This window comes from Synchiropus splendidus, chromosome 12, assembly GCF_027744825.2.
Source record: "Synchiropus splendidus isolate RoL2022-P1 chromosome 12, RoL_Sspl_1.0, whole genome shotgun sequence".
In the NCBI taxonomy this organism is placed as follows: Eukaryota; Metazoa; Chordata; class Actinopteri; order Syngnathiformes; family Callionymidae; genus Synchiropus; species Synchiropus splendidus.
Window position 1 is genome coordinate 2,317,391 of NC_071345.1, and position 24,221 is coordinate 2,341,611.

Here is a 24,221-nt window from a genome sequence, read left to right on the forward strand (position 1 = left end):
AAGTGTTCCATGATGACCTCCGTGTAAAGAAGCGATAACAAACATTGTTAACGGTTTTAATGTCAACTTCCTCCTGAAGACTAATGGGAACAGACACCAGCTGAAAGGTTGACTTCACCTGTCACATGGCCTCAGCTTCTGTTGGTGTGTGTGGTGCGCGTGTGTGTGTGTGTCCTCACCTGTCACAGCGCGGACCCCCAAAACCTTCCTTACAGTGGCACGACCCTGCTGGCTGAGCTGCCAGTCACACACGCGCGCACACACACACGCACACACACACACACACGTGTGTTAAATCAACAAAACTATAAAACAGGTGATTTTCATTTTCTGGTGCGACTGGAGGAGACTGAAGTAGCTTACTGGGCGTGGCCTGGCTGGAGTCCGGAACACACGAAGAGCTGATGGATCCATGAGCATCACAGGAGCAGGGGCGGCAGGGCCGCTCGTCCTCCGCACTCACCTAGGCACAGTGGTGGAAACCAAGCAGATGCACGTCAGCATTTCACGTGTGTGGAAAACTAAACAATGATTCTGTTATGTCAATACACATTTTTCATTTTGTTAAAAATGAATGCATTTTTCTGGATTGAAAAACTATTCAAAATCTGTCAGGATCATTCACTTATAAAACCCTTAAATTATGATCATAAAACATATATATTCATGTATTAAAAATGTTGTCATGAATGTATTTTACCATAAATAAAAAAAACTGGAATGACCATCGTTGAAGTAAATATTTCAAAATATGTCAGGATCATTCACTTATAAAACCCTTACATTATGATCAAAAAACATATATATTCATTTATTAAAAATTTATCATGAATGTATTTTACCATAAATAAAAACTGGACTGACCATAGTTGAAGAAAATATTTCAAAATCTGTCAGGATCATTCACTTATAAAACCCTTAAATTATGATCATAAAACATATATATTCATGTATTAAAAATGTTATCATGAATGTATTTTACCATAAATTAAAAAAAAAAAACTGGAATGACCATAGTTGAAGTAAATATTTCAAAATCTGTCAGGATCATTCACTTATAAAACCTTTACATTATGATCATAAAACATATATATTCATGTATTAAAAAATTTGTCATGAATGTATTTTACCATAAAGAAAAACTGGACTGACCATAGTTGAAGAAAATATTTCAAAATCTGTCAGGATCATTCACTTATAAAACCCTTAAATTATGATCATAAAACATATATATATATATTAATTTATTTCAAAATTTTGAAGTGAATATTTTACTATATGAAAAATCTGGAATGACCGTAGTTTAAGTAAATATTTTCAACTTCAAAATCTGTCAGGAACATTCACTTTTTACATACATAACCTTTACGTATAAAACCTTTACATTATTACCATAGAACATTTTTATTTAAAAATGGAAAATTGCATTTTTATATATTAAAACCTTGAACCTTTGACATATAAAACCTTTAAATGATGATCAGAAAACATAACAGAAGCAAAGATGTAATATGGAAACGTATTTGAGGTCATACTTCTTCCGGCCTGAAGTACCCAGCGATGCAGCTCTGACAGTTGACACCATCGGTGTCGTCCCGGCAGCCGACGCAGACCCCGCCCCCTCGGCGTTTGCCCTGGACGTCCAGGCTGAGTGACAGATCGGCCACCGTCTGATTGAAGTAGCATTGGTCCGCCTTGCCGTGGCAGTTACACTCTTACAGAGAGACAAAGACACAGTTCAGGAGCATGTTTCGACCGCAATCTTTCCTTCTTACTTTCACAGATGTGGCGCGTGAGGAAGGTCCCAGCCATCCAGGGCTGCTGGTTGTAACCCGGGCAACAGCGGTCGCAGCTCTCCCCGCACGTGTTGTGCTCACACTCGCAGCTAAACTTCTACAATCACAAGAGTTGATCAGTCAAGAGACAGATGACAAATCCATACACCTGAGAAAAGAAGGGAGAGGTTCAGATCTGAGTCAAGCAGCTTTACGCTTACTTGTCCAGACCTGTGGACATTATACAGCCTGGGTTGGATTAAGGCTTAAATGGATATAAGTTAGTGGAATACACTAATTTTCTTATCTCCCTCACGGTGTTGGAGTCAAACCCACAAACCCTGGGCCAGAGTGGGACCCCCTGAATCGGATACATCATCTAAACCCATATTTTTACACCGTGGGACCAAGAATGCGTCCCCCTCCATCGAGGCAGCTTTGTCTTCAGTATCCAAATAATCCAAGGAGCCAGACTGGAGATAAGATCTATCTGCTGTTTAATGCTTTGCAGATGGGACGAGGAAGCAGCCAAAGGAAGGAGGCGGAGCCTTCTTCATGGAAGCCTTCCACAGCACTCCTGGAGGCGGTAAAACTCGCCGGGAACACCTCACCAGGGGAGGCGTCTAAGGAGGTGAGACCAACTTCAACTGGCTTCTCTCATTCCCTCCCAGAGCGGGAATCTCATTTGGATGCTCTCCATCTTCTTTTTAGGTCACAGACCAAAGACTGGAGGTGACCGGTGAGTGGAGAGCTCTGCCTTTTGGCTCAGCTCTTTCTTCACCACGACAGGCTGAAACCTTCCCAGCATGACATGACTTTTTCTCCTGGACTCGGTTGTCCAGCGTGAACGCCAGCGCTGCCACATTCCCTGTCAGTACCGGGAGTGTCCATCCTTCCAGCCACCAGACCGTCTCTTTTCTTCAGTCTCTTGTCTCCTTCAGATATTTCTGTCTACTCTCATGGGCTGCCATTATTCACTTCTCTTTCGTTCATCTACCAGTGCGTCACGCCAGTGTTTCTTGTCCCCTCCTATGGTCCATCTGCCATGTCTATTTGGACACCATAAATAATCTTGGACAGCTGTTATTACCGTGTAATAAACTGCCAACAGTTTCCGTAGACTGTCAGTCACCACCGCAGTCGAGTCGATGTAGTCGGCGTCAACGTGCGGCAGGTCTAGTTAGGGATGAGCGAGTCTGTGATGTGCGTCAAATCCCCAGAGAATTACATTCCTCTGGATGCTTCAGTCGACAGTGGAAGACAGGAAGTGGATCTCTCGGGACACAGGTGACACCACTTGTGCCTGGTGACATCATCACCACAAGATCACATGTGAAACTTTCACATTCAAGCTGAAGTTGGTGGTTGGCCTCGGGGTGTCTCCGTGTGTGTGTGTGTGCGTACAGAGGGAGATCAGGTGTGTGGAATCAAACACCCGGCCGTTTGAAGTGACATTAGAGACCCCACTTCAACCGTGTCACCTGTGTCCCCCGCAGACAAGCAGACGCACACAAACATGCAAAGCTTGATATCAAGCGGCAGATGAAAAGCAGGCGCCAGAAGGTGCTTTTGCCTCCTGTTTAACTGCGTGGAGTTCATTACCTCGGTGGAGGCGTAAGTGGAGTCGGCTTTTTACCTTTGTGACAGCGTTGAGGGGACAGGCTTTGGCGTGACCGTAACAGATACACATTCCTCCGACTGAGATGTCCTTAATGGAGTAGTAGTACTGCAGGGAGAGAGAGAGTGTTGGGGACAGTCAGCATGAGCATCATGGAGCGGCTCTGTGAGATGGATGCAGGAGGTTGCTACAAATCACGGCTGCAGGAGAAAAGCCAAAACAGGAGCAAGAGAAGAGTCGGCAGCCTCACCCGTCTGGTCACAATGGTATCGATTTCTTTGGGGTCGCTGAGAGTCAGAGTCATGAGGTCTGCGTTGAGAGTCCTGATTCGCTGGAACACCAATCTGATGTAGCGGGCCGAGGTGAAGTTCAACAGGGTCGGGGAGGGGTCGTCGGCGCTGGGTCGGCCATTGATCAGGGAGGTGTGGATCTGCAAACATGGAAGCAGAGAGAAGAAAGACTCAGCCAACAATCGACCAGCTCAAACAATATTCCACACATCTCCAGCAGGTTTAAAGCAGGAAACAAGGAGTTCCATCTCCAAAATGAGGGGAAAAAAAACTCGCCTTTTGACCTGCTGTGTCTTCCTTTACCTCACCATCGCAAACCACTGACTGACACATCGCTCACCTGACCAAACCCTCAAACACTATTACACTTAAAACTATATAAAAACCCAACTACGTACTGCAGGTGAGCCTTGGGAATATTTGTCGAGCGACGATATGATTGTTTCTGCGTATAACATGCCAAAATATCAGTGTCAGAAGCTACAATTGTTCACAAATGAAACGGGATTTTCTGCAGGACTTTTGACGAAGCACAATGGAGCTTTGGCCGAGGTGCTGTTGGCGGTGAGCTTCAGGGCTTTTTCAATGAATGAAAGGTTGAAAAACACTGCATTAGCCACATCGTTGTTTAAACCAGTGATTCTTAATCATAAGGCCAGGGCGCCCCCTAGAGGGCTGCTAACAGATTTGTTCTTTTACACCTTTGGACCATGAGACGCTCAGTTTTGATACATGAGCCACGTATGGTGGCAGTAGTGAAGTCTCTGAACCGACTTGACAGCTGAAAATCTGTGATAGTTACCAACTACGGAGAAGTTCTTGAGAAGAAAACTGTCACGAGTCAGGGGAACGAGGGAGCAAAAGCCACGTGTTGAGGACGTGGAGCTGGACCCAAGTGCTAGTGGTGAAGGTTACAGTTAGGCAGGAGCGAGTTAGAAATAATGTTTAATAATTAAACAAACAAAAACACAACAGAAAGCGTCACCGAACCGGGAGAAACTAAGCAAAAGCTGAATGTACAACGAACCGAGAATAAACTACAAAAGAGAACAGGAAACGCATGGAAACTGGGAGAAACAAAACACTAACTCAAGCACCAGGGTTTAACAAAGAAAAATCCAAAATAAGCTCGCGCACAGAACGAGACCGAAACAAGGAGAGTCAAGAGGACGAGGAGTTAAATAAGCTCGGGCACAGAGCGAGACCGAAACAAGGAGAGTCAAGAGGACGAGGAGTTAAATGAGCTAGCGCACAGAACGAGACCGAAACAAGGAGAGTCAAGAGGACGAGGAGTTAAATGAGCTAGCGCACAGAACGAGACCGAAACAAGGAGAGTCAAGAGGACGAGGAGTTAAATGAGCTAGCGCACAGAACGAGACCGAAACAAGGAGAGTCAAGAGGACGAGGAGTTAAATGAGCTAGCGCACAGAACAAGGCCAAAACAAGGAGAGTCAAGAGGACGAGGAGTTAAATGAGCTAGCGCACAGAACGAGACCGAAACAAGGAGAGTCAAGAGGACGAGGAGTTAAATGAGCTAGCGCACAGAACGAGACCGAAACAAGGAGAGTCAAGAGGACGAGGAGTTAAATGAGCTAGCGCACAGAACGAGACCGAAACAAGGAGAGTCAAGAGGACGAGGAGTTAAATGAGCTAGCACACAGAACGAGACCGAAACAAGGAGAGTCAAGAGGACGAGGAGTTAAATGAGCTAGCGCACAGAACGAGGCCGAAACAAGGAGAGTCAAGAGGACGAGGAGTTAAATGAGCTAGCGCACAGAACGAGACCGAAACAAGGAGAGTCAAGAGGACGAGGAGTTAAATGAGCTAGCGCACAGAACGAGGCCGAAACAAGGAGAGTCAAGAGGACGAGGAGTTAAATGAGCTAGCGCACAGAACGAGACCGAAACAAGGAGAGTCAAGAGGACGAGGAGTTAAATGAGCTAGCGCACAGAACGAGACCGAAACAAGGAGAGTCAAGAGGACGAGGAGTTAAATGAGCTAGCGCACAGAACGAGACCGAAACAAGGTGAACCAGGAGTTACCACGGGGAACAAGAAGAGTCCAAATCTCAGGAACGAGAGGAGCAATGACCGGGAAAGGGAAACACTGGGAGAAACGCAGGAACTGGAAGAGACGATGGGGCACATGTTGCTGGAGCCCAGGTGTTTTTCTCATCAGGGTGATCAGAGGTAGATTGGCTCCAGCCGTGTGCCAAAGAAACAGGAAGAACAGGAGGTAAACAAAACCAGGACTCAAACAACAAAATAAAAGCAGGATCATGACAAAAACAATGACAAAGAAAGTGATGGCGCCCCCAACAGTACAAAAACTGCTGTTGAAAGCACTTGTTCCACAGTTCTGAAAATTATTTAGAACATTTTATGGCAATACTTTCATTTACACTTTACTTATATCTTCTTTGGAGTTTAAATAAAATAAACTATTTTATTGTTTTCTATTTAGACATGGTTGTATTCAGTTATTAAAAAATTCTCAACAGTTAGCAGTGTATTTTTTTCTTTTTTTTCTTCGGTAAATTTGATGAATATGACTTGCAACTGCGTCTGCTGCTGGTTGGACCTTTCTATGACAAATATCTTTGCGATGATCACATGGTTTCATGTCATTTCACAAGGTTTGTTTTTTTACCTGTAAGTAGATTAAATATGGTTGTTGATCACAAATGAAATCTAGAGCAATGAAACAGATCTACTGAATGGGCCCCTTTGTTCTGGGAAAGGTGGGTCCCGAGATAAAAAATAAAATTCTTCCCCTCGGCCGTCAACAGGCCGTCAGACTGTTGAATTCATGATCAGCCTTTGTTGTTTTATTTGATTTCATTTCACTGACAGCACTTTATTCCGGAGCACATTCCTAGTTGGTGGGATCCCCACTGACCATTCTGATTCTCCAACAGCAGTGTTTAGATCGTGTCAGTTTATAGTCTGCAGTCATCTCTTCCTCTATCACAAAGCCTGACTGAGGCAAGTACCTGGACCAACAACACTTCAGTTCCAACTCATGAAGAGCGTCAGCATCGCCAAACCTGACCTGAAGGTGAAGCGTCTTGGTGCTTCACACGCACTACTGATGGACCAAGTGCCGCATGACAAGGAGCCTGAAGTCTGCCACCAGCTGACAGACTGTCTCACGAATGCAGCCAAAGGCGGCGTTTGGCAAGTGCAGACTCACAGAGCGAGTGTCCGTGCGCTGATCCGTGCGCGTGCTGGGTGCAGACTGCACACTTGGAAGCCAGACTAGAGACGGTCAGTGTGTGTGAGCGTGTGATGCTGAGACGCATCACCGGCGACTCATCTCTGTTCCACTGTGATCAGCCTGCGAGGGAGCGATCAATCGCCTCGGTGGCTCGCAGCTCTTGACATGTTCTCTTGACAATGCAAACACACATTTAGAAACACACAGAAGCAGATGAGTTTGTGCGTCTCTTTTCTATTCCTCTTCATTAGCGTCAGTTATCCGCCACGCTGCCGGTGCCGGGCTCGTTCACGTGCTCAGCTGATCAAAGCAGCGGAGTGGTAAACAGAGTGGTGATGTCTTCACCATCCGGGAAAAGTCCTGAATAAAATAGCAGCACTTGAAAGTAGCGCGACTCCACTTTAGGATCTGGCTCTGGCTCAGCAGTGAGGCTGCATCAGCAGGCCACTTCAGGACGTTATGGCAGCGCAAGTTTGCAGTTTACAGGACTCACACACTTGAGTTTGGAGGATTTTGTGCCGCTTTTTCCACATCCCATTTCCACTTTTTCTGTCGCCTTTTCTTTTCTTGGAGCAAATGTATCTGCCGCTTTTGTGAAGTCTGTGTTACCAGTTTGTAATTTCCCTTGAACATTGAACACAAAAGGAGCTGACATCACTGCTGGTGGAGATCGAAGGAAAACATTGGACTGGAGACTCTTTTTAAGCTGACAAGAGAGACAAAGAAGCTCCCAACCAATTCAACAGCTGCTGTGGCACTCTCTGAGCCAAGGTTACCGCCTCCTTTGTCAGTGAGTTTTACCTCTCCGTTCTCCAGGGGGTGGACCTTGGAGTACATGGACGTGCAGATGACTTCGTCATCTCTGGAGTAGGATGGATGGCCGACCTTCGGAACCATGTTGAAGCGGGTCAGGCATTCCGTGTCCGTGATGGCGTAGAACTGCCACGGCTCAAAAGTGGCCCCATCAATCGAACGCTCCAAGATCCAGTTACCTGCCAGAGGACGGCCACAGAGCAGAGAAAGAAAGTGAAACCCTCCGACGGGACAGTTCCGATCACCGCCGTTTGATTTGAACTGCACCTAAATCCCAATGTTTGTCATGTCGCAACAAGGAAATCCAGAACTTTTCGAGTCAGGACAATTACTCGGCACCAAAAAGGCAACATGACCGCGGTACGGTCGACCGCCTCTGGCCTTTAATGGCATGCAAATAACTTCCAATTAGAAGACATTAGCATCATTCCAGCACTTATCTTCAAGCACTCGCGCCGTGTTTGAGTGGGAGCGAGATTAGACTCCGGAGCCAAGTTTAATGGCGCCTTTCACAGGAGGGTCACTGAAGGCTCCATTAACTTTAAAGAAAGATCAGGGATGTTTTTGACTTTGCTTGACCTTGGAAGGAATTTGGAAGCACCACGCTTCGTCGGCACATGAGCCTGAACCACTTTCACAGGAGTTTCAAAGATAGTCCTCTTTACTTCGCTGTTTTTTGTATCCGTTTTTTTTATTGACAGTTTGTCAGCAAAATACAAGTAATGCCTTGCGTTTCCATCAACAACCCCTCCCAACTTTCTGACGGCACCCCCTAGAGTCTCTGTTTCACACTATGTATAAAAAATAAAAAACAGACAGTTTTATACACAGTTGTTTTCCACTCTCTCTCTGATCTTCACATATATTGACTTCCACATTTTTGATGATTGCACCATCCATTTGAGTAACTGATCTGTCCAATTGCACAATATCCAGTCGGGTGTTCGTCTATTGAGATACTTTTTCTTCTTTACTTGTGAATATTTCTGGCAATATTTATGGTGTAAAAGCACTTTGTTTGCAGCTGTACTCCACAACAGTCCCGTGTTCTTCTGGTCACTACCTGGGGCCAAAACCTCAGGCTCATCACAACCAAACACAACTGAACTCTGGATGAAATAAAGCAACCAATTTACTGAGAAACACTTGTTCCCCAACTGTGTGTAGATAGTACAGTCAACTCTCAGAGGTGAAAACCCTGGAGAGCAATATAATACAGATTAGATTCAGATTGGATTGTCACAGCAGCAAACATTAAAGACATTAAAGACAGTAACAGTGAACATATGCAGCCACACATAGCACTGTTAAAGAAGGTATTAAGACAAAATAAAGTCATAATAATAGTGATATGAAAATCTAACCTCATGATATTCAAAGACAAGAAGGAAATGATGGATGCTGATGAACAGGACTAAGCTCACTGAAGATGTGTGTGTGGACGTCAGAGACATTAAATGTCTGGAACTTCACGACTGTTGATAAACTTCAGGTCAAACTTTCCCCATGACTTAAGAACACAAGCTTCAAGTGAACCACACACAACACTCCATCACACCGCTCTGCCATCATCTATCATGCATCAATTGTATGATCGGACAATGTGAACAAATGATCAGGTATACGTTGAGAATAACCTCCCTTTTCTTTCCTGAAAAAATAAAAATAGTGTTAAAAAAGGAGGCCCTGTTCCATTGAGGGAAAATGGAAAAGAATTCTACAGACTCAGAGTGTTTTACACATATCGCAGAATGACTACCTAAACTGCGCTGACTGCTAAAACAACCCTCCATTTGTTGTAAAAGGAAAGCACGAAACACAGGGCTCAGTTTGCGGCGCTCACCAGGTCGAGGAGAGTTGGCTGCTTTAATGATCACGTAAGCGATCTGGAAAACCTGAGTGAAAAACAGAGAGAGGTAAAAAGGCAGATCAACATCTAACATCAGTTGCAACAAACAGTGTTTTCAGTGTTCCCAGAAGAATACCTGATCATACTTGATATCCCCACCTGCAGCAGTACAGTTGACATCAATACATATTGACAACTAACTCTTCACAAAGAACGATGAGCAAGGTTTTATTTTGTGTCTCGGGAAGGTTCTTCTAGTTTCTCTTCAAAACATTTCTGTAGACACCCATGTAGCTCTCCTTGAGTGAATGAATTTGGGGTAACTCAGTCAGAGCTTTAACTCCGCTGCATATTCCTAACTATATTTATATTGTATTTCCACGGCGCTTTGTAAAGACCGAGGCACGGAGACGCAGCAGAGACAGTGCACGTCAAAACGGTGGAAAGAAACAAACAAAAAAATAACATCCATGTTCCGACACAGAGTTTATTTTCAGAGGGAAATGGTTTCATTGCATCCTCCGGTGGTGGTGACCCGTGCAGACCTCAGCTGCGTCAGCTGACCAGGCTCGAACGGTTTGACAAACATGGAAAAAACCCGCCACCACCTGCACTGGTTTGCATCTCATCCAGGCGCGTTCCTCTCCTCCTGCTCTACCTGATGTGGGAATCCGTGTCACATTGCAGCCATCAGAACAGCGAGCAAGTGTGTGAGTTTGTGTGCATGTGAGAAAGTGTAACCCAAGAGGAGTCATTCATATCCCACACAAAGAGTCTCTGTCGCACGTATTCACACCGGGGAGAGCACTGCGCTGTCTGTGTGTCTGGCTGGTTGAGCTGGACTTGTGGGGACCAGTTCTTGGAAACACAGTCCTGCGGGTCAGGACATTTCACCCCACAAGTTTAGGCCTCAATTTGAGGATTGAAACTTCATAATAACTGGGTCATTATAAGTGGCTTGCAGTTTGGTTCTGGTGAAGGTTAGAATGAGAATCAACTTGATGCCATGGTCAGTGGGGAGCCCACCAACTGGGAAAGTGTTTTGGAATAAAGTGCTGACAAAAAATAAAATAAAATAACAACAAGGCTATTCACGAATTCAACAGTCAAAATCACAATAGAAACATCATAACAACAGACCTTTATTCCTTGCGGAACTAAAGTCGCGCATCCAGTGCGACAAATGAAGAGACGGATCGCGTACAGACAGCAGGAGGCGGCAGTGAGATTGAGTTCTCATGAATAAAAACTAGCTTTCTGTGTCATTTGTAAAAGCACATTGAGCCAACAACCAAGTCAACAATCCAAACACGAACAGCCAAGTTGCATTGAGGACTCATTCGTTCAGTTTACTCAAGAAGCTTATTATTCCAGATTGTTAGTCAAAAATGACTAAATGTTTTGACTAAAATACAGTGGTACCTCGGTTGAACGTCCCGGAATTCGAACAAATCGGAGTTCAAACAAAAATTTCGAGATTTTTTGCTTCAGATTTCGAACGAATATCCAGAGCCAGAAAGACTCTGAAAAAAGGTGGAAAAAACATGACGTGCGCAGACCGATCAGCTGACCCACGAGGCGCTCTGTTATTGTCTATAACGCAGCCTCTGTATGCAGACGTGTCCCGTTAGCTCCATTTACTGACTGTTTTTTCTTCCTATTCTATCCTGTCTCCACACTGGACCGTGGTAGAGTGTCACAGAGGAGGTGCTGGAGCGCTCACTCCAGGGTTTGATGTCCTGTTGTGGGCTGGAGCTGGGACAGGGATGAGGCCAGTCTGGGACAGAGCGTGACTTGGTTTATGACTTTGTCACAGCCAAACTGCACAGAAGCGCACATTCAGAGCTGGACACGCACCGGGCACCTCTTCACTTCTGGAGAGACCTCACTCACTCGGCAACCCCTCCCACATGCAGCGGCCACACACATAGAGGAACAGCCACCTGCAGCAGACACTCTACATTCACTCCTACAAAAGACTATTTTAAGGCTTGGAACGCATTATTGCTTTTTCCATTCATTGTCATGGGAAAAATCGATTCAGATTTCCAACAATTCGCTTCTCAAACGGCCATCTGGAACGGATTGTGGTCGAGAACTGAGATACCACTGTACATTGAGTTTCATTTGACTAAAACTAGACTAAACTGTTGTGACGTTTAGTTGGCTAAAGCATAACTAACAACAATGAAATGTGAATCACTAAATGTGACTAAGACTAAGAATTAACTTGGCACAAGACGAAGACTAAATTGAAAATATGCTGACTAAATGAACACCATCACCAGGCTACTACTCCCTTGTGCCGTATGATTTTTCAGTGCAACCAGTACCAGTTACTACGCTGCATGAGCTCAGCCTCGTCTTCAATTTGGACTCTAAGTTCCTAAACGGATGCTCGTCTGTGACACGTGGATGCCAATAAACAGACACATAAGACTGGAAGGTTTCCTCAACATCCAGCAGAGCCACGAGACTGATATTGAAGTTAAGGGCCATCTCTCTTCCGAACTGCCTGGAACTTCGCAGTGGGGAAAGTGAAACTCTGTCAAGAGATTCCGAGTTGAACAAGCGGAGGAATTTCAAATGCTCGCTTTACTCCCACCAAGTTGGAAGGGAATACCTGTCAAGAGCAGGTTTTGGCAGGAGCCCAATGAGCCCTCAGAATGTTAATTTTTAAAGCCCTTTCAGACGATTTAAGCTCAGTATCCGGGCAGCCAGGCATTAAATGGACTGTAAAGAATTCACTTAGTCTCAGTGTGACTTGTGCAAACAGTGACAGCAGTTTGAGTGAACAGCTGGTGTTGGCATGTGATCCGCGTGGAAACATGTCACAGAAACCCTGCCTGGCCCGACGAATTGGACTCCAACTGCAGCTACTGCTCCAATGACATCACACGAATACACAAACCCGAATCAGACACAGGACGCGGCGCACAACACAGGGACACACTCTTGGCTTCAGAGGGACACAGACAGGCGCAGGGAGGTTCTCTGTTATCACAACAGAGCTGGTGTTCAGACTTGTTAAAATTTGCTGACACGTCCAATGAGAACGTGCTAACGCTCCCGGGGCTAATAAAGTAGCTCTGGGCCATGTTCTGCCAGGTGTGAAGCACCAGATTTCTGGCTGCCACACTCACTCGCTTTGGTTCGCACCCACAGTCTGGACCCACAACCTCAACTCTCTTTCTCTCTCTTCTGGATTTAAAACCTGCGTTACCGTACCGCCATCGCTCCTACTATCCAAAACATTTTTTTTTATTTTGCAAGACTCAATTCATAGCCATCACCAATAAGTCCTCATCATCACTCATTTGCACCAAACAGCATTATTCTATTTTCCTAGCTCTTACTTTGTGTGGACACTTCCTGTCTGGTCACCTCACCGGTCCTAAAGCAGCCAGGCACAGCTGGAGCTACTTCCTCCGATCGCCCTCAGAACAACCCAAACGCTGTAGCAGCAGACGCCAGAACACAAACGTTCCATGTATTTGAATTTTCTGATGGACTTCATTTTGGTTCTCCTGCTTTCTGCCTGCACCTTTGAGCCTTGTATGGAAGCAATGTGTTCTTCAACAAATCTGATCTCATTTCAGTCTCCGCCTCTGGATTTTGTTTTTACAAACAGACACTTCACCCACTACGTTTTCAAATGTAATTCTGTGTACATCAGCAAATCAGAATCCTGAAAATAGCAACAACAGCGATGCGTCACTTCCTCTTTCTTGTTTACAGAAAAATATCTCTATCCATTATTGGATATTATTATTATAGAACAGCTGTACTTGTGAAGGTGAACATGCAAGTGTGAGTCGTACCGCCTCCACTGTTCCCATAGGTAACTTCTCTGTTTGCGTATAAACGAAAGGAAAGGCAAAGAAAGAATCATTTCTTTGATTCTAAAAGCAGCCAGTGACGTGTAAAGAGGGCTTCAGTCTTGGACTCCTGGTGGGTACTGTTGGGCTGATGAGGCTTCATGAAACAGTATCCTCCTTTTAAGAGCCCACCAGTAGGTGGTGCTCTACATTTCAAAATGATGTGAAATTTCTTCACTATGGTTGTGTAAATCAAACAGATTTCACAGCAGATAGTGCCCTCTAGTGGGCTATGAAAGTGAAGACACAGTTTCATGAAGCCTCATCAGCCCATCACCACATGTGGTCTACTCTACTGTCTCTACTGTCTTTGTTAAATATATTTCTCTCTATGCTCCAGTGTAGGGCAGAAGGACTTCTCGTATCCTGATTGAAATTTCAAGCATAGTTTTCCGCTGAGGAGTTTATGACTATATGCTTCTGTCATGTTTCTGCCTTTCACCGTGTCTGTCTCAGGTGTAAACAAAAAATGCATGGCAAGAACACCGGCCCTTTCCAGACCTGTGGGTTGGTGACGCGAGGTGGAAACAGAGGTTTCTTTTCTTCAGTTGTATAGAATGTGCAGTCATGTTTCTGGTCAATAAAACGGATTATTCAGTACAGTTTTCACTCTTGCCTCTGTCATTTCAACATATGATGCTGCACTGTACTAAAACAGGGTCTGCTCCCCTCACACAAACTCTTGAGTCTTGGCATCCAACACGTCACTCTGGTTGAAAGTGTCCTTCCACACCAACCTCAGCCGTGGCATTAAACACGTCTGGGCTGCTGGAAGCCTTTTTTAAGAGCTTCACACCCGGCTCACATTTTTTGCGCTGACGATCTGTGGCTAGCCAAAACAAAGACGCGAGTTCCCAGTTCCGGCGAGCGAGCCGTCTAATTAAATCCTTTCTGTTAAAATCTCTTTGGGGCCAGAAGACAAACACAAGAAAGGAAGTCGATACACTTGCAGCATCATTCCAGTTCTAATTTGGCCCCGAGCTTTTAAATGGGCTTAAGTCTGCAAAACACCAGATGCTGCCATCTCTCCCACGCTCTCGCTTCGGCCAGGACCACTGTCAAAGATTGGAGCAACGCTGCTTCAGCTGTTCCCTCCTCTCCCTCTTACGAATGCTGACACTTTCCGAGCATGAAAGCCTCAGCAACGTATCACTCGCAGACTTCGCTCTGAGACAACGGCGTGGGCAGGTTGCGTTGTCACGTACGGACAAAAGGAAACCTCATTAGAGCAGAGGATTTCTTTGTCAGGCGTCGGTTGTATGACACGAAGCCATTACGGGTTCCTTCTTTGTCGCTACACAAGTGGATGATCAGCGTCCTCGAGCTGAAGCAGCGTGTACTTTAGCTCGGGTGGATCACACCAAGGAGCAATTTAACAGACGGCTGAGCCACGTCTGCCACCGAGGTGTCGCTGACACGTCAGGCGCCTGACTCCTCAGGAGTGACAGACGGATGAGCACTATTGAAACTAAACTCCACAAGTGTCCTTCGGCTGTGAAACAGGAGCGAACTGAGGCGACTCACTGAGCCGCCACACTGTAGAGCGTTGCTTTAGGTGAGGACCGTATGTGCCGCCTGGCTGTCGGTTCATGACTCGTCCCTGGCCTGGTCCATCGCTGCAGGCCTGTGGGAGAGTGACCCGCAGCCACACGGCAAACAGAAGAATACACCATGTCTATACAGTAACGGATTTGCGACTCACGGTCCCCACAAATCCAGCTCCTGACTTTGTATGGGAGTCGATGGGATTGTGGGTTTGGCTGCACTTCAGTGAGGCTCAGACAAATTCTGAATGTGTGTTTTTCTGAGCACATCATGCGAGAGAGGACGAGTGCATCTATAAAACTGGAGAAAATTGTTTTCCTGTGATGCACCGTTTTCTCACCACGAGCGTCGAAAAACAAAGGTTGGAATGAAATTTTCTCCTCCTCTGCACTCTCAGGGGATTAAGAACAGACTGTAAACCTGAGCTTTTTGGCTCTTCTCAAACCATCTGAAGCAGATTTGACTGAAAACTATAAAGGTTTGTTGATGACATCCGTACAGATGAGGAGTCCGGCTTCATTTTAAGCTTTGAAAGTGTCTCTAGGTGAAAGTATGGAGGAGCTGAAGCTGTTAAAATGGCCTAAGAGCGATGTCCACTCACCTCCCTGAGACTGACGTCATGATGCTGGATGTCTGAGATCCTCAGCAAAAGTTACCAAAAACACCAAGTACTGTCGTAACAGTCTGTAATTAGTGGACTCAAATTTGGTCCCAGAGCTTCCATGAGAGCTCACTCCTGCGACAACTGGCCTGGATTTTCCAGTCTTCGCCACCATCAGTCGGACTCAGAAGACGGCGTCCTCCGGTGGCCAGGGAGGAGAGGTGAAGCCAAGTCGACAGCAAATCCGTGTTCAACTGAAATAAGGTGGCGACCAGAAGGCTTCTCACCGGTTCTAGTTGAGATGGATCCAGTGATCTACAGTGCCAGCTCTGTGACAATGTTATCATTTCATTTCAGGAGTGAATGAATCACAATCGCAAACACTGCCACTGGTCTCTGTTCAACTCCAGAGAACATCAACAGAGTGTCGGAGGAGGAAGAAGCACAACCTCGTGGTCTAATAACAAGTGGTCATATAGTCATGAACGTGGCAAAACAATTGGATCTTCCTGCAGCAGATGCTTTTTCCTTTGAACAAATGTTATTGCCTTCATGAAACCCCCACACTTTTCTTCTTTTATTTCTGTCTAACAAGCGTCCTAATGTTCCATCTTAGTGGCTTGGGATTTACAGTGAGAAGGGCAGCGAGGGATGTAATTACACTTCCAACATTAGAGTGCACCAGCGTGTTGAAAGCATGTTGACTGACAGCTCCTTTCAGGATGTCAAGTTCTCCTCCCGCCCTCCGGGGAGCGAGCCGGTGCACGGTCCGACCACGTCCATCAAGCGCTCTGGACAGTCGGAGAGCGGTTGCAACATTTCCATAATGATGCAAGTTAACCGGAACCAGCCAGGGATTTGAAAACCATCAGAGGTTTCGCTGCAGAGGAAGTCCATCAACACAACCTTATGAATGGCTACTTTATTGCTGGCCTAAACTTTGGTTCGGTATTTTGACTAGGATCTGGTGGTTTGATGGATGTCAGTGATGACTGCGACATGCAGGGGGAGTGGACCTCCCTGTCTGGAACAGCTGGAGTGTAGTAAAGTGAGGGGCTCCGGCTGGACCTTCTTTGAAAAGAATAGATGCTGCTCATGACAGCGAGCCACTGTGGTGGCTGTGCTGCGCTAACAACATTTCACCTCTCGATACTGCATCATACTGAGATCAGGCAAGACCAGTTGGCATGTGGGGACGATGTCGACAAACTAAAGCGCTGACTCCGGGTTTGATTCATTGAAGCTTTTGCCACAGCACTGGCCAGTTTGGGAAGTCATCGTCCTGACCATCATTTTACGTTCCATTTTATTAATCGGGCCACACAACACATGTTTCTTGTCCACTGTTTCCTTGCAAAACAACGGAGAGTAGCCGAAAAATGTGTTTGTTATGTTCTGTCTCGATCACGGAGTCAGGAAATATTCAGCAAAATAAAATGCCTGATGCTTTAAATGTTGCATTCTCTCAAGAACAGATGAGCGATGAGCGCACACACACACACACACACACACTGAAGCATCCTGTCATTTGTGACGGAGGCGGCTTCGCTCACAAGGGAAATTCAAATGCACTTGAGGGTAAATAGTTTTCCACTGAACCGATCACACACACACGCACACAGTCAATGGCCACGCATCAGGATGTGAGGTCGGTCTGCCTTTACTTTGATCAATGCCAGATCGACTGATGTTATGAAGTGAAAGTCACTCGATGATTGCGTCTGATGAGGAACATCGGAAAAGCTTTCATGTCTAAACATGCTGAAATGAGAAGTGTTTCTGTTCCAAGGGTGGATTTTGAAGCACACTCTAATTTTCATTTCCTGTTGGCATCCACTCAGGTCCAAATATCCTTTATACCAGAGGAACAGTGGCCTTTTCAGGGACGAGTGACAGCACAGTGAGGTCCAGTCCTCATGGCTCACCTGCTCCGTCACCGACTCGTCTGGCTCCCACATCCAACCACACATGTATCGTGGCAGACCGACAGTCTTGTTGTGTGTCCTCTGACTGGAATAGCAGGTTTGTTTGAATGGCTGCTGAACATTCTGAGTCTTCAAAGGCTGAGCAGTGGCCTCATAGTAGCATCAAAAATGAAGCTAACATATATTCTAATCTGTCACTGTTTTCACCAGAAATATTGCAATCTGGGGACGGTTTGATCTGATTTCAAGTGAAATTCAAAGCATAAAGGACGTGTCTGTGTAGGCGGCGTTTCCTGGCTTTGATGTTCCACAGAATGTATTCGATAGTTTGGGAATGTTCGGGTCATTTTGAGGCAAATCACTGCATTAGAGCACTTTTTCTACAAAGAAGAAAGATAGACTGGCGCGCGGTGACCATTTCTTGGTGCGGCACGCCACTGTGTTGGCAGACTTTTAGGAGATTTATTTCCTCGGCCACATAACCGTAGAGCGGGAGCTGAAACAAACCACGAGTACATTTCCAGGTGTCTGGGACGGGTGGAGGTTTGCATCCGTACTGGACCAACATCACACCTCAAACTTTAGCGTTTGACGCAGCAGGCTTTCAATTGAAGCGCATGCCCTGCCTCCCGCCGCGACGCCATGGGCAGTCATTTATTCTTCTCCCTAGACAATATTTCATTGACTTTTAAACCACTCTGCTTCAACGAACTAGTGCTGTACAGTCACATCGGTGATAGGTGAAAAACTGTTTTTAACAAGCTGGTAGTTCTCTGAAAATATACTGTCGATAAAGCTCAGTAGCGCTTTTCCATGCATCAGACTTTGCTCTAGTGTTGTGCTGATGAGGCTTCATGAAACAGGGTCCTCATTTTCAGAGCCACTAGGTGGCACTATCTGCCCCAAAATCTTGGGAATGGAACATTTCAATGAAACCTCACCTCATTTTAAACCAAGGCTGCCCTCTAGTGGACGCTGTTTCATGAAGCCTCATCGGCACGTTACTACTTTGCTCTTACTGTTCTGCCAATATTAATTTGGAGGGGAATTTCAGGAGTGACAAAGCATGAGAGTGGCGAGTGACGGCGAGGACAGCAGCAGCATCATGGCCAGCCTGGTCGCTATGGTAACGGCGATGGAGAAAACCCAAACCCGCCGTACGAGGAGGTCAAAAGAAAGCAAAGCCGCTACAGAAAGCTGCTGATGACCAAACGCGTTTGGGATTCACCAATAACGGTGGCTGTAATGTGAAGAAGAGACGCCTGCTAAATCAACATTTCCTCCATGAAAGAGGCTGAATTGCCTCGGTTTAGCGGCGCAGATCAGTCATTCCACTCCCATCTGTCTTGAAATGGACATTATATAACGGACGTGTTCATTAGAAGCAGATGAGCAACAGCCGTCGGAAGCAGCGCGGTGGGTTTCCGCTGCCAATAGTATTAATTAAAAAGCTTTTAAAGAAGCAGCTTGACACAAATGGAGCAAAATGAGGAGGGTTTTTTTTTTTTGATTCTGCTGTCAGCAGTGCGTTTCCACATCGCTCTGTGTCCATTTAAAGGTTCCGACGCAGAATAATTGGCGAGGAGGGCAGCACTCAGGCCTGCGCTCTCAACACTCCACATGAGCACTGGGCGCAGGGAGACAGGACACAGCCAGCCACTGCTGCGGCAGACGGAGCAATGGATCTGAGCCGGGAAGCAGCAGCATCAGACGCTCCACTTCCAGGCTGGGAGCCAGGGCGCATGAATAGATGGACTGGTCTGCGCAACCACATCAAGCTAAATAGCCTCCAGGAAAAAATATGGAGTACAAACACGCTGTTGCACAAACACAGAGGCCGTGATTCAGAAAATTGCTGAACAATAATAGTCCCATCATTGTCTTTATGAGAAGAGAACGGCTCTAGTTTGAGTAACAAGAGTTTTATTACTTTCATTTACTTGATGTACAACTCTTTTAAACTACTACACTAAACTAGACGATGTGGATATTGAAATGACGACACCACCGATCATTCGACTCTTAGACCTTATTCATGAAGAGCATCAGAGAACCATGGTTTTTCATCAAAGTTTTAAGTGTATATATATATATATATATATATATATATATATATATATATATATATATATATATATATATTAGTGGTGGTCACACTGATGCACTGATGAAGACACGTCGCAACAAGGATGAGAACAACAACAACAAACATGGAGGAATCATCCCTGGACAAAAGCAAACAAAAGCATCTGTTCAGGGATAGTTTTCAATACACAATGTTCCAGGGTTTCCACCGCTCTGAATGGACTTGAAATTCTTATCCAAATATTTTCAAGACATTAAAAGAGCTTCAGTTTGAATAAGGTGATATAAAAACTGGAATATAGACACCATCGAGATTCACTGTCAAAATGATACAAAATAAACAATTTTTTGTTGTTTAAATGTGTGTATGGCTAAATATATGTATCACTTCATTCAGTAATGTAATGTCACTTCTTGTGGTAAATATTCTTATATAACTGCGATTAACTGAGATTAACAAATCACAAATTCTGTAATTAATGAGATTTTTTTATATCAAATCCCACCCCTAATATATATAGAAGAAATCTTATTAGCATCTAGATTCCTTCAGCTAAATATGTGACACGTTGAGCCTCAGTCCAGTGAGTCGGGAGTTAGTGAGATGTTGCATGGAGCTCTGACGTCTTGATGACGCGCCACGTTGCACCGTTTTGTGTCATCAACAAGGTTCAATTCAGCTGCTTTAAGTGCTTCCTGATTTATATTCCTGAAACTAGAACAGACGCTGCGTTCCAGCTATCTGTGCAGTTGGAAGTCCGAGCTGGGAAAAACGTCAGAGCCCAATTCAGGGTGTTGGAGTTGTTGAGGCCGGAAACAAAGATGGCAAGTATCAAGCGTGTGTTGTCTGGATCCAAGCGACTTCTTGAAGAATATGACAGATCAACAAAGCAAATACAAATTTGCAGAATGTGTTTGTTTAGTTGGTTGTATTTCATTCACTCTAAATTTTGAGTCCTGTTTATGTCCGGGGAGGCCATCTTGGATCGCAGACTCGGGGTCGCGATAATTCCCCCACCTTCCGCCTGGGAAATCCCCGGTTGGGTGACGTCATCCGGAGCTGGGAATTTCCCAGTTCTGAGGACAAGTGGAACGCACCAAGAGTGGCGGGTTTTCGTCGTCATAACAGAATGCAAACGTTAAACCATGATGCGAAGATACTCTACCAGCATGTGAGATTAGATGACTGAGAAATAAAAAAGAGAGCAGAGAGAGGCCCTCTGAGAAGCAAATTCTGCAGGTAGCTGTCTGAGTCAGTGCACGGCACTGGTCTCCCCATGACCTTGTACGTGTTGATGGCTTTATGGGATTTACATTTTCACCTGACTTGAATGAATGGTCACCATCGCCGCCATATCTCCGTCCTTCACAGCGGGTTCACGGAGCTATGAGGCAGCTTCCTCCTCTTACACTGGGAGTCAAAACAAGATCTTTCATGAATAATTGACAAAGTTCGCATGTCTGACATTCTGCGTCTCCCTCTCCTAATGAGCTGAGACGAGCCTCGCTCTGACTCCTCTGTGCTTATGACACTTTGATAATAACACCGCGACAGTTTCATCTGTTTAACCACCCTTCAGGAAAAAGAAGCCGGGGGGGTTCAGTCACCCGCTGAGGTTCAGTGACAAAGATGGGCAGCCATCTTTCACAATCCAAGTGATGGAGAGGTGAAGGGCCAAGTTTGTCGACCGACGGCGTTGCTTTAAAAGGGACCGACATGATTTTCGCTCACAGAATTATTCAAAGAACGACTTTGGGTTCCATAGCGTCGAGAGAATCACCCACCTGTTTCAAGTCCAGTGTTATCGTCACGTAGTGATACTGCATTCCATTCTTGATGGACGGACTTTGCCACCAGCGGTTGGTCCCGTCGATGGCGTATTGGATGGGATGGCGTTCTGGGCAGAAGAAAAAGAAAAAGCAGAGAAATGAGTGCGAGCGTCAGTCACAGGTTTGTGAAGCTTAACTGTGCAGGATGCGTCTCACCAGATGGTTTTGCGCTTCTCAAGTCGCACAGGCGACACTGGGGGTTTTTCACTGGCTCACCAGGCACATGTTCCACCAGTTTACAGTACATCTCGGGACGCGTGGAGCCGCACGTGGCGTTGGAGGTGATGTCGGCCATGGACGCCAAGTTCAACACCGCTGGGAACAACCCTGAGCAGAACACAGAGACTGGTTAAGAACGCTGTGTAGCGTTTTAAACAAGAGGATCAAGCTGACCTCAAGCATATCACTCAACCACGGCAGGTCACGAGAGTATAGCGCAAGTCGACTGTCATGTCTGCAGCTTAGCTACATTTTCATTTCAAGATATTTTAGGTTCGAAACACCATCATCTCTAATGCATGAAGTGTCCATATCCTAGTCTGGTTTTAACCAGCATCAGATGGAAGACACTTCCTGGACAGACTGCAAACAGTTTCAGTATTTCAAAATGAGCTCGGACGCTTTTCACTGAACTCTAGGGTCAAAAAGAACCGACCGCGACTTTACTTGAACTGATGTCTCATTGTCGTAGCTTCCAGATCAGAATCAAGTTAAAGCATCAGTCCATGAACAGAACTCAGTAAAAGCAGTCTGAGCTGCAGAGAAAGAACTTTTTTGGCCAGGTTTCAGGTTTCGCTACAGCCACTACATCAAAAGCACATTAATTCCAAACATGTTGAACAAGCACTTTCTCCCCCCACATCTAGTGTTGGCGGGTATTTTTCACTGCCCAGGCCGATGAATGCAAACTCAGAGCGGGCTTATTGTACGGGAAGTATGTTTTTCTAAGATACAGGAGAAGCCATTAGTCAAGTTTTAGAATGCAAATGGACTTTTGTTTACCACCCAGTGTACACCTCCTGGGTGGCTGCAATAACTGCGAAAGGAAACAGGAAGCAGCTCGCCATGTTTTTAAAGCTCCGCTGCAAAACCAAAAATCTACTCCGGTGTGTAAACCTTCTGAAAGAAATGAATCATGTTTTCATTGCGTGCCTCTTAAAAACATAAACAAATCATGTGTTACTTTTACCGACAACCTTCATGCATCAGAATATAGCCAAGCTTGACAGTACATCATTTCAGTCACACACAGTCCCGTCACTGACCGTGTCTTCAGGTCTCACAGAAGTGCAGGGACCACAGACAGGATACCTTTTGTAAGCTATAACCCTTGTGAGAACCAGACCAGCAGCAAGAGATGTGTATCAATAAAGCAGATCGTGTTTGATGAAAAACAAACTGGTTAGCTGGTTCTTAAATCTAAGTGTTTCGGAGTGGAAGGGGAAACCAGACTGCTGCCCCGAGAATCCTTAAATGAGCAGGGAAGGAAGCAAACACTGCACTTCGAGGTGCCACTGGGGACCTTGTGAAGCAAGAATCACTCAGTGAAGTGGTTTGTCAAAAATGCAGAGGGTGATTTTCAACTGCAATAGATCCGTGCTTGGGTCAATGCTTGCCCCGGGAAACTGCAAGGCTGACATGTGAACTCTGCACCGAGAGTCCCCAAGTGCAGAGGGCGAGTCAAGCACAACCTGGCTGTCACTCCTCAACGCGTCGGTCAGTAGCACTACTTACACCCATCTCACCTTCTTCAGATGTTCCACCAGAGGGGCCTACACTAAGAAACAAACCCCTGTCCTCGCATATACAAGGTTACAGGTTGAGGTGAAAGGTTGACGCCATGAGGTGAAAACTCACATGACCTGTTGGTTTCTGTGATTTGTTCCATCGACCTGCAGCACCCGGGACGTTGGACTCCAGGGCTCTCTCTACGGACGGGTCCTAACACCATCCCTACTTGTTTTTCTGAGCAGTGTCATGTTTAAAACACTTCAAGTGCCTTTTAAATGAATAAGAAATTCTTCATAGTTTGCAGTCTTCTATCTCAGTTTATGATCTCCGATGTCCCTATTTAATCTAAGACGTTACACCCTTGGAAGTCCTTTATAAGCCAGATATGTAAAAGCATTCGCACTCCCTGAAGCCACATTGCCATCCTCTTCGTGTGTGTCACTTTCAAAGCAACAAACCTAAACAGGACGGTTAAGGGGACGGTGTAATTTATGAGAATAAGTAGTTGTTGAATTATAATTTTCTTGGGGGGATTTTCAAATACAGTGTCAAGTGCTGATGTTAAATGATGAAATTAAAACAAACAACTATGACACACATTTCTATTGTGAGGTCTTAATTCACATCTGTTGAATGCGCCATAAATGTAACCCACGTTGAAATCTCAATAAACTTGAACACACAAACAAGTATGCGGAGTGTCAGGTCACATGCTCGAGCTGTCATGAAGCATGTTGGACAATGTAAACACAGATGTAAAAGCTGCTTTAAGCGTAAGCAGATGAGACTTGAGAGGGAAGAGGCTGTAAAGTGACACGGTGGAGGAACTTGTGAAAGCATGGACGCTGCGAATGTGAGTCCAGATGAGTGCAGCTGTTTGTCCAGATGTCACCGGGGATGAACCATGTCAAGAACATCTGCGGCAAGCCCAAGTCTCGCTCACAACAGGAACATACTTTCACACTTATTCCCACGATGCAGTCTTGACACTGAGGCAACACGTCTCTCAGCCAGGGGAGCACGGGTGCATTGATCGGAGAAAATGTTCAGACACCACCCGAGAGT

At 45.5% G+C, this 24,221-nt stretch overlaps 1 protein-coding gene across 5 annotated transcripts in view; it reads right to left on the reverse strand.

Annotated features, from left to right (window-relative positions):
- The window catches only part of lama2 (laminin, alpha 2), a 134,648-nt gene that overhangs the window by 80,483 nt on the left and 29,944 nt on the right, over positions 1-24,221 (reverse strand). For all 5 annotated transcript variants that reach the window (XM_053881831.1, XM_053881832.1, XM_053881830.1 and 2 more), the window contains exons 2-11: positions 21,582-21,752; positions 21,381-21,493; positions 9,556-9,607; positions 7,701-7,891; positions 3,644-3,823; positions 3,412-3,501; positions 1,776-1,893; positions 1,536-1,714; positions 364-463; positions 180-237 (exon numbers count right to left, since the gene is read on the reverse strand). In XM_053881831.1, the coding sequence (XP_053737806.1) occupies positions 180-237; positions 364-463; positions 1,536-1,714; positions 1,776-1,893; positions 3,412-3,501; positions 3,644-3,823; positions 7,701-7,891; positions 9,556-9,607; positions 21,381-21,493; positions 21,582-21,752 (1,252 nt within the window). The remainder of the gene's footprint in view (positions 1-179; positions 238-363; positions 464-1,535; positions 1,715-1,775; positions 1,894-3,411; positions 3,502-3,643; positions 3,824-7,700; positions 7,892-9,555; positions 9,608-21,380; positions 21,494-21,581; positions 21,753-24,221) is intronic.